Source organism: Danio rerio, chromosome 6, assembly GCF_052040795.2.
Source record: "Danio rerio strain M-AB ecotype USA chromosome 6, GRCz13ab, whole genome shotgun sequence".
Lineage (NCBI taxonomy): Eukaryota > Metazoa > Chordata > Actinopteri > Cypriniformes > Danionidae > Danio > Danio rerio.
Window position 1 is genome coordinate 32,687,911 of NC_141026.1, and position 9,590 is coordinate 32,697,500.

Genomic DNA, 9,590 nt, shown 5'->3' on the forward strand with positions numbered 1-9,590 from the left:
CGACCCCTCGTTCCTACAGGCCGGTGTGCCTCTAGGACAGGCGTCCAGCCATGTTGTTGTTTCAACAGACGCTTCCAACACAGGTTGGGGGGCCGTGTGTCGCGGGCATGCGGCTGCGGGCCTCTGGAAGGGTGCCCAGCTGCATTGGCATATCAATCGCCTAGAGCTGTTGGCAGTGTTCCTCGCTCTCCACCGCTTTTTACCGGTGCTGGAGCGGCAACACGTGCTGGTCAGGACGGACAGTATGGCGGCGGCGGCGTATATCAACCGCATGGGGGGTATGCGCTCTCGCCGCATGTCTCAGCTCGCCCACCGTCTGCTCCTCTGGAGTCACCCGCGGCTGAAATCGCTGCGCGCCATTCACGTCCCAGGCACGCTCAATCGTGCAGCCGATGCGCTCTCACGACAGCTGTTACGTCCTGGAGAATGGAGACTCCACCCCGAGTCTGTTCAGCTGATATGGGCGCGATTCGGGGAGGCCCAGATCGATCTGTTTGCTTCCCCCGAGAACGCTCACTGCCAGTTGTTTTTTTCCCTGACCGAGGGCTCTCTCGGCACGGATGCACTGGCCCACAGCTGGCCTCGGGGCATGCGCAAGTATGCGTTTCCCCCAGTGAGCCTGCTCGCGCAGTTTCTGTGCAAGGTCAGGGAGGACGAGGAACAGGTTCTGCTAGTTGCGCCCCTTTGGCCCAACCGGACCTGGATATCAGAGCTCTCACTCCTCGCGACGGCCCTCCCCTGGCGGATCCCTTTGAGAGAGGACCTACTCTCTCAGGGACAGGGCACCATCTGGCACCCTCGCCCCGATCTTTGGAACCTCCACGTGTGGTCCCTAGACGCGAGGAAGACTTAGGTAACCTACCGACTGCGGTGGTTAATACCATCACTCAGGCTAGAGCCCCCTCCACGAGGCGCGCCTACGCCCTGAAGTGGAGTCTATTCACTGAATGGTGCGTCTCTCGCAGAGAAGACCCCCGAAATTGCCAGATTAGTGTTGTGCTCTCTTTCCTTCAAGAGAAGTTGGACAGCAGGCTGTCGCCCTCCACTCTCAAGGTTTACGTGGCCGCCATCTCCGCTTATCATAGCGCGGTAGCTGGCGGCACCGTGGGAAAGCATAACCTGGTCATCCAGTTCCTTAGGGGTGCTAGGCGAATTAATCCATCTCGCCCCCCTCTCATGCCCTCTTGGGATCTCGCCCTCGTTCTCACGAGTCTGCGATCCGATCCCTTTGAGCCACTCGAATCAGTATCTCTAAGATTTCTGTCCCTGAAGACAGCTCTGCTGGTTGCGTTGGCCTCCATCAAGAGGGTCGGGGACCTGGAGGCATTTTCGGTCAGTGACTCGTGCCTGGAATTCGGGCCGGATTACTCTCACGTCATCCTGAGACCCCGCCCCGGTTATGTGCCCAAGGTTCCTACCACCCCCTTTAGAGATCAGGTAGTGAACCTGCAAGCGCTGCCCCCGGAGGAGGCAGACCCAGCCCTTTCTTTACTTTGTCCAGTTCGCGCTCTGCGCATTTATGTGGACCGTACTCAGAATTTTAGATCATCTGAGCAGCTTTTTGTCTGTTATGGCGGTCGGCAGCAGGGAAGTGCCGTATCAAAACAAAGATTATCCCACTGGATTGTGGATGCCATTTCACTCGCTTATTCGAGTCGCAGCCGTGTCTCCCGGGAGTTCGTGCACACTCCACTCGGAGCGTTGCATCCTCTTGGGCGCGTGCACGCGGCGCCTCTCTAACAGACATCTGTAGAGCTGCGGGCTGGGCGACACCCAACACATTTGCAAGGTTTTACAATCTGCGAGTGGAGCCGGTTTCCTCAAGGGTATTAGGTAACCCTTTGGTGATTGAGGAGACAACTCGGTAGGGTGTTGAAACACGCTTGCTGCGCCATTCTCCCTAACACGGAGGTACGTGCGCCTTTTTTATCTGTCAGTAAAGTTCCCCGTCAGGTGAGCCCTGCAGATTCCTCCGTGGCCCCCAGCACTGACTCAGCGGAGGAGTCACTTGCTGGCCCACTACGTTGTAGGTCTGCCCGCTGGTCAGCCCGCGTTTTGGGTATAGGTGCCTGCTATGCGTGATCCCCACTAGGCGATCCCATATGCTTATTCCGCCACGGTTAAGTCCCCCCCCTGGGCGGACCCGTGTCTTCCCTCTCCGCTAACCACTCTTTTGCTATGCGTACTCCCCCTTTTTAGGGCTAGTCCATATGTAAATTCTGCCATCTATCCCCCCCTTGGGTAACGGATGGCCTCCGCAGCGTCCTCCCTATCGGGATTGCACGCTTCCCAACGTACTGTCGTATTTCCTAGAATTATCTAGATGCTCACGACTTCCCAAAAAATATATCTAAATCCGTAAAACTTCTGTTGAAGTAGGATAAATTAGGGCCAGGGACACGTTGGAGGACCGCGCCCCCCATGATGTGGGTGCGTCACGCTTGCTTGACTATCTCCTCATCGGGGGTGTTGGTAAGGTGCAGTCATTATGGCGCTTTCAATGGGCTCCCAATGCGTGGATTTTACAAATCAAATCCACTTATAGTGCTGAAGTTCCCCCCGAAGGGGAACGTTCGAGGTTACTAAAGTAACCCTTCGTTCCCCGAGGAGGGGAACGGAAGCACTATACTCCGTCGCCATAATGACTGTCCCTTAGCTGTTTGAAAGTCTCTTCAGCTTAAAAGGATGGCGTCTGCTGGCTTCAGGTGTGCTTATATGCTGAGATAATTGCAGATGTCGCACACCTGCGCAAGCTTACGCTGCCAATTAATTTCATTCATTGGCCCGTTCAATACTCTCCAGACAAGCGGCTTCTGATCCGAATCCTCCCAATGCATGGATTTTACAAATCAAATCCACTTATAGTGCTTCCGTTCCCCTCCTCGGGGAACGAAGGGTTACTTTAGTAACCTCGAACGTTCTCGCTACCTCCCATTCGCTTCATTCGCCTAAGCAAACTTTTCTCAGAAATATAGTTTTATTGAGTCATGCGCCTACGGTAATATTGAAAAAAATTACTATTGCGGTATGACGGTATTTACAATATTGTCACATCCCTTATATATATATATATATATATATATATATATATATATATATATATATATATATATATATATTATGGTTTCACGATACTGGAATTTAGTACCAGACAATACTGAAAATATAAAAGCATCCATTTCCCACTAACATTTGAGGTCTATTGAGCACCTTCTTAAACAGCGCTGATTTGCCGTTGTGTTCACGTGCTCAACAGAAATGACTGTGATTGGCTGTGAAGGTCATCAGATCACTGAACTCTCCACTGTTTACTGAGGGTAACCACAGACCCAGGGACACTGGAGCGCTTTAAAACCACGATTCATCAGCGTATGTCAGCTTATAGACAAACCAGCTGATCGACGTGACTTTAAAACGCTCCAGTGTCCTTGTATCTGTGGTTATACTGGGTAAACATTGGTGAGTTTAGTGAACCGATGACCTTCACGGCCAGTCACGGTCATTTCTGTTGAGCGTTTGAAAAAGTGTTCAGCGTTGTTTCAGAACGTGCTCAGTAGCGCTCAAATGTTACACTGAAGTTTTATATATATATATATATATATATATATATATATATATATATATATATATATATATATAATATAATTTATATATATATCTATTTTTTTTTCCTGTGGAGAAAGTGAGTATTGAGTTTTTATTTCTGGAACTGGAGTGTTTTTGGCTGTTGTTTATTGAAAAATATTTCATTATTATTAAACTCCCCTGAATGTCTCCGATCGGTCACACAATTAGTCCCATATCCTTAAAACAAAGCAAAACTGTGTAATCATTTTGCATTTAATATATATTTCCTTTGCTTTTTTGCTTGTTTTTCTTACAACAATCACTTATGGATTTTCAGGAAAGAGGAAGACAGCCTGGTGGCGGCCGCTGCTTTAGTGAGCAACTCTACCTACTACAGCACATCTGCACCCAAAGCAGAGCTGCTGATCAAGATGAAGGACATGCAGGACCAGAGCGTTGAACACAACTCAGAAGAGGAGCTGGAGGAGGACAATGAAAGTGACCTCGCCTGCAAGAAGGTACAAACACTTTGCGTTGTACAGTCGGATGGTTTCCTACCTACCAGTTGACTGAATCTAATGGCATTCTCTGTCTTTGCAGCACGAGTTGATTGAAAGTCTCAGTAAGAAGTTGCAGGTCTTAAAAGAAGCTCAGGAGAGCCTGCAGGAGGACGTGCAGGACAACAACGCTCTTGGAGAAGAAGTGGAGGCCATCGTACAGGGCGTCTGCAAGCCTAATGAACTCGACAAATTCCGCATGTTCGTCGGGGATCTTGATAAAGTGGTCAACCTTCTGCTGTCTCTGTCAGGACGTTTGGCCAGGGTAGAGAACGCCCTAAACAGCCTGGAGGAAGATGCTTCGCTGGAGGAAAGGGTGAGGATGTGGGAAAGCTTTAGGAGGCATACTGAATTTTATGACGTTTTTCAAAACTACACTAATGTGTAGTAATTTAATAAATGTACCATGTTGTGTGAGAACAACCTCTTTTGGTTACAATTTTTTAACTAAATTTTAAATGGACTCTAGAATATTAAAGTGCATTTATTTTCACACAGCTTTTATCAGATAGAAAATGGGCTTCACAAATAATCGAAAAAGGATTATATTCTTGATTCGGCCCTACAAACGATCTTAATTCAGCTTTTCTTGGATTCAGCCAATTAAATTCTTAAAGTCAGGAGAGAAGCATAAAGGCAGTCTTCAGATTGTTTTATATACGTTGCTCAGCAATATGGACACCTCCAAATAGTGTTAAAAGGGTCACATACTGTATTTATATGATACAATTCACCCCAAAACGTAATTTCTGTCATAATCTGATGTTGTATTTGCGGCTGCTGAGGTTTGTTTACCACGAAAAGGATGCGCGCGTGCTCAACAGTGATGTCTACTGTAGTGAACAGAACCTGCATAGGCTGTGCATAACAGAATGTTTCATTTACCAGTGTAAAAATGGTATAATAATGTTGTCAATGACAAATGACAAGCATATGTCTTAAACATTTCAACTTCAGAATTCTAAATAGTTTTATTCTGATGTCATCACTTTACTGTGAATTAACAAATAGGACAAATTTAAAGTCTGTTCAGGTTCACCATTCTAAGCCTATACAAAATTGAGCATTTTAACCAACGGACCTACACATAGGCCTTATATTATTATTGTTGTTTTACCATATGTTTAATAACAATAATAATTGCCTACTTTTATTAACCCTTAGTTTATAATTACAGAATAGTGAGAAAATCATTATCTTGATTTTAAGCAAACAAATAGTGATTCTTATTTAAGCCAGAATCGTGCAGCCCTAGATAGAAACACACACACACAATGGTCAAAGACTAAAGGTAACATTTTGGTCAAATTTACTAAAATCATTTTATATTCTTAGTAAGCATTTTAAATGCAAAGAAAGTGTCAACCTTATTTCAAATACCTGTTATGAGGGGAAAAGTGAAAACAATAAATTGATGTCCCATCTCAATCCAGCATAACAGATGTATTTATGCAAAAATAAAACAAAATATGTATTTTCACCAGTACTCAACAAAATATTTAAATTATTGTATATTTCAAATTATTTAAAAAATCTAGCTGACAGACTAGTTGTTATGCATGGTGGTAAAGTCATGATTAAATAATAATTTGGGACAAATATTTTTTTATGTCATCAAATGGCTCTTGTTACACACACACACACACACACACACACACACACTATACAATATATATATATATATATATATATATATATATATATATATATATATATATATATATATATATATATATATATATATATATATTGTTACATTTGGAAAATATATATACAAAAGCTATTAAAAGAAACTTTGCTTTGGATGATTTTGACTGAATTATTCTATTAAGTCCTTTTGAAATAAGTTAGAACAATGAACAATTAATCTGTGAATTTAGGGTTAAAAGTTAATCCACTAAAAAGAAGTTTGCTTTGGTCATCTTCAAACAAAGTCTGACCATTTTCTTCCACAATTGGAGAAGCAAAAAGAAAGCCTCGCCCCCTACTCAATATTCTGTTTAAGTTGAAAGTAAATCAACATACTGAAATAAAAGTCTCAGCAACTTCCATTTGATGCAGACTTTAACATGGAAATATTCATGCTCTCTCCACAGCGCACTCTGACAGAGAAACGCAAACTGCTGATTCGTCAGCACGAGGATGCCAAGGAGCTGAAGGAGAACCTGGACAGGAGAGAGCGTGTGGTCTACGACATTCTGGCCAGTTACCTGCCTGAGGAGAGTATGGCTGACTACGAGCACTTTGTCAAGATGAAATCCGCTCTTATTATCGAGCAACGCAAGCTGGAGGACAAGATCAAACTGGGAGATGAGCAGCTCAAGTGTCTGATGGACAGTCTCCCAATGGACCAGAGAATAATCAACTGACGGATTAATAAACATTGATCTAGAGCCAGTCTCTCTTGACGTCAGCCTAGGATTCCAAAGCAGTACTTAATAATGTGGTCCACTTACTGCCAGCGGAATTGCATTCAGGTCATATATTGAGTACTCCTTTACTGCCTCAGACATTTTGGCAAGATTTGTGAAGATCCTGAAAGTGCTGGGCATGTTCAGATGTTCACATCATGATTTGACCAAACCTGATTTTATAGAAAGTCGTTGTTATCCTCTATAGTGATTTTATTGCGTTCGTAAACTTTTAATGTTACACGACCCATAAAATTATATGGCGAAATCATAATAATAATCATCATCATCATCATTTTTAAACACCTTTCATTCAATTCCTTGACGTTTTTTGGATCCACGTGAACTCTTATTCTTGTTTTAAACCACTAGAGGGCAGTGAAAGACCTGAATACCAATAGAAAATCTTCAAATCTCAGTTCCGTTCATTTTCCATCCAAGCTTTGCACATGCAAGTTGTGTTGCTATTTACAGCAGGAGGTTGTAATTAACTTCTGAAAATGAGATTTTGGTGGTGCATTATTTCAAATGACTTGTGTCACCATCCTGGTCCTGTTAAAAAATAATTCATTGATATTTTTTAGTAATTTATTTTAGCCTTTTGAATCTTTGTATATAACTAGTGCAGGCTAAGATTGTACTCTTTCACTTTATTTTTAGCCAGGCGAACTACCACTTTAGTCTGCACGCTTTTTATAGATGTGTATATCACCTTAAAATGCATTGTAACTTCAGAGTTAGAGCTGACTAAGTATTCTGTTGTTTGAAGAATATCAGAGACTTGCCTAAACTATATAATTTTATTCCAGTGCTTGTCTATAAAATACCCGCTGCCTTTTGCTTCAAGCTGTGTGTCTGTATTATTTAACGGTTCCATCTATACTGTGGTTTGATATTTCTTGATGTCAGATTCAAAGTGATTACAGATCTAAAGTTATTACTCAGGAAAAAGCATCATATTCTAGTCTATAATATGTACATTTAAACACAGCTCATGAACTATAAAAAAAAAAAAATTATTACTATTATTATTTTATTATTCAGTTATTAAATGAATCAAATTTTATTAGATTTAATACATTTTCATTGCTTAAAATGTAAAGGAAGTTTATGTGTGATGATACCAGGCAAGTAGAACAGCATTTTACAAAATAGCCAATTAAGGACTTTCGACAACAACAGCAAAAAAAAAACCTTCATAACCTCCATATTTTGTTCATTTTTGCTCTAATTTGTTTCCCATCAAAATCAAATTTAACTAAATTGTGCTACAGTCCAGATTCTCTTAAAGAACACTGAAATATGCTCAATTTAGTTAATAAAGTTTTTAGGCTTATTTTGCAAGTCCCCTAGAGTTAAACAGTTGAGTTTTATCATTTTTGAATGCGTTAAGGTAATATCTCGGTCTAAAAGTCATAAGAACTTTTAGCTTAGCTTAGCATACATCAATAAACCTGATTAGAGCATTTGCATCTCATCCAATATTTAAAAAATAAATAAAAAAATTATAATTTTCCTATTTAAAGTCCCCAAGAAATCAAAACTAGCTGTATGATTTTGTTAGCTCACATTTCTAGTTTTGTGGTAAACAATTCATTTGTGCACGTCATTAGAAAAAAAGATTGTTTGCCCTTCTAATCTTTAATTTTTATGTGTAAATGCACTTTTCTTTTAGTTAAATTGTCAGATTTGCTTATTATCTTAGCAAATGGGCGTAGCTAACATATTTAATCACGCTGCTCCAACTGTCAGTTTTGACAACAAACTGAAATGGTGAGCAGGAGGAGTCTGTTAGGTTGTAATAACTCTCCCCAAACCCTTTTCCCCATCTTTCTGAATAAAATGCCTACTTTGCTACATCTATTCAGCTCGCAGTAGAAAAAACAAGCCACACCCACTGTTTTCTTATTTAATATACCGTTTCTCTCTAGGAACTGCGTCACAATACGGAGAAAAAATAAAATAAAGAAAATGGTTGCGGCTTCCAGGTCATGGGGACTTGAAAAGCTTGACTTTTCTATAATTGCTTTACGAACTAAGACCGATTGAACATTAATTGATATTAATATAAATATCTATCAAATTTATAATATATAAATAATGACAGCACCTGAAAATAGTCCTCAGCTAACTATGTAACAGCACTATGTAATGTCATTGTGCGTACTGCAGCCATGTTACAGCAGCAAAGTTACTTGCCTGTTACACAAGAATGAGAGTATAGTTCATAGGCATACAGAAATTAAAGACTTAGCATTGAAGCTGGAGGATAAGAGAGTTTTCAGATTTATTTCTAAAATGTTTTAATTCGTGCTCTGAAGATGAATGAAGGTAATTTATTACCGAAATTCCTTTTTTAATGAGCTAACACAAAAGATTATCTAAAAGCAACAATGCTCCACACCAAAATACAGTTTCTTAGTCAAAATTTATAAAAAGGATTTTGACTGTCATAGATGTTCAATCTATATAATTCTGAAAGCTAAACCTTTATGTGTTATATTGATGGCTATTTAACCCTTTGACTGAAACTCTACCAAACGGTTGACCATGTCTTTAGCATTTTTAAATAATGACTTGAGGGTGTCAACTAGCGACATTAGGAGTTAAGAAATGCAATTCAAACATTTTTTTTCTTGGTGGGGTAGTTAAAAGAATAAGTATTATTCTTTTTTTTGTTTTGTTTTTTTAAACAAACTGTGAGTCGAATTCCATTTACATATAATTGCTGCTTTAAAAGGGACGTTTTTAAGAGCTTTTAAAGCAAAAAATGTTGTCTTGTCATACAGAGGAATGTTGCTTTATACTGACACTCACTGGTCTGGAAGCAGTATAGCACAAATGTTCTTGGTTTCGGATACCATAGTAGAAATACCAGGTGTATCTGTCACCCAAGACTCTTTTATTATACCAAACGGAAATGTCTGTCTCACTTGTGGAGGTTTAGAGATAAATTGAATGGTATTTTCAAATGGCATTTAATAAATGGTATTAGTCAATTGTATGACTGCCACTGAATCCCATGTAAATACTATATAAGTAATTTTAAACATGC

General features: G+C 40.7%; 2 protein-coding genes across 30 annotated transcripts in view; one reads left to right on the forward strand and one right to left on the reverse strand.

Annotated features, from left to right (window-relative positions):
• The window catches only part of shroom2a (shroom family member 2a), an 85,471-nt gene extending 78,090 nt beyond the window's left edge, over positions 1–7,381 (forward strand). For all 29 annotated transcript variants that reach the window (XM_087257380.1, XM_087257386.1, XM_087257364.1 and 26 more), the window contains 3 exons: positions 3,905–4,085; positions 4,168–4,440; positions 6,221–7,381. In XM_087257380.1, the coding sequence (XP_087113506.1) occupies positions 3,905–4,085; positions 4,168–4,440; positions 6,221–6,493 (727 nt within the window). In that variant the 3' untranslated portion in view covers positions 6,494–7,381. The remainder of the gene's footprint in view (positions 1–3,904; positions 4,086–4,167; positions 4,441–6,220) is intronic.
• The window catches only part of lepr (leptin receptor), an 847,758-nt gene that overhangs the window by 6,391 nt on the left and 831,777 nt on the right, over positions 1–9,590 (reverse strand). The window lies entirely within an intron of this gene.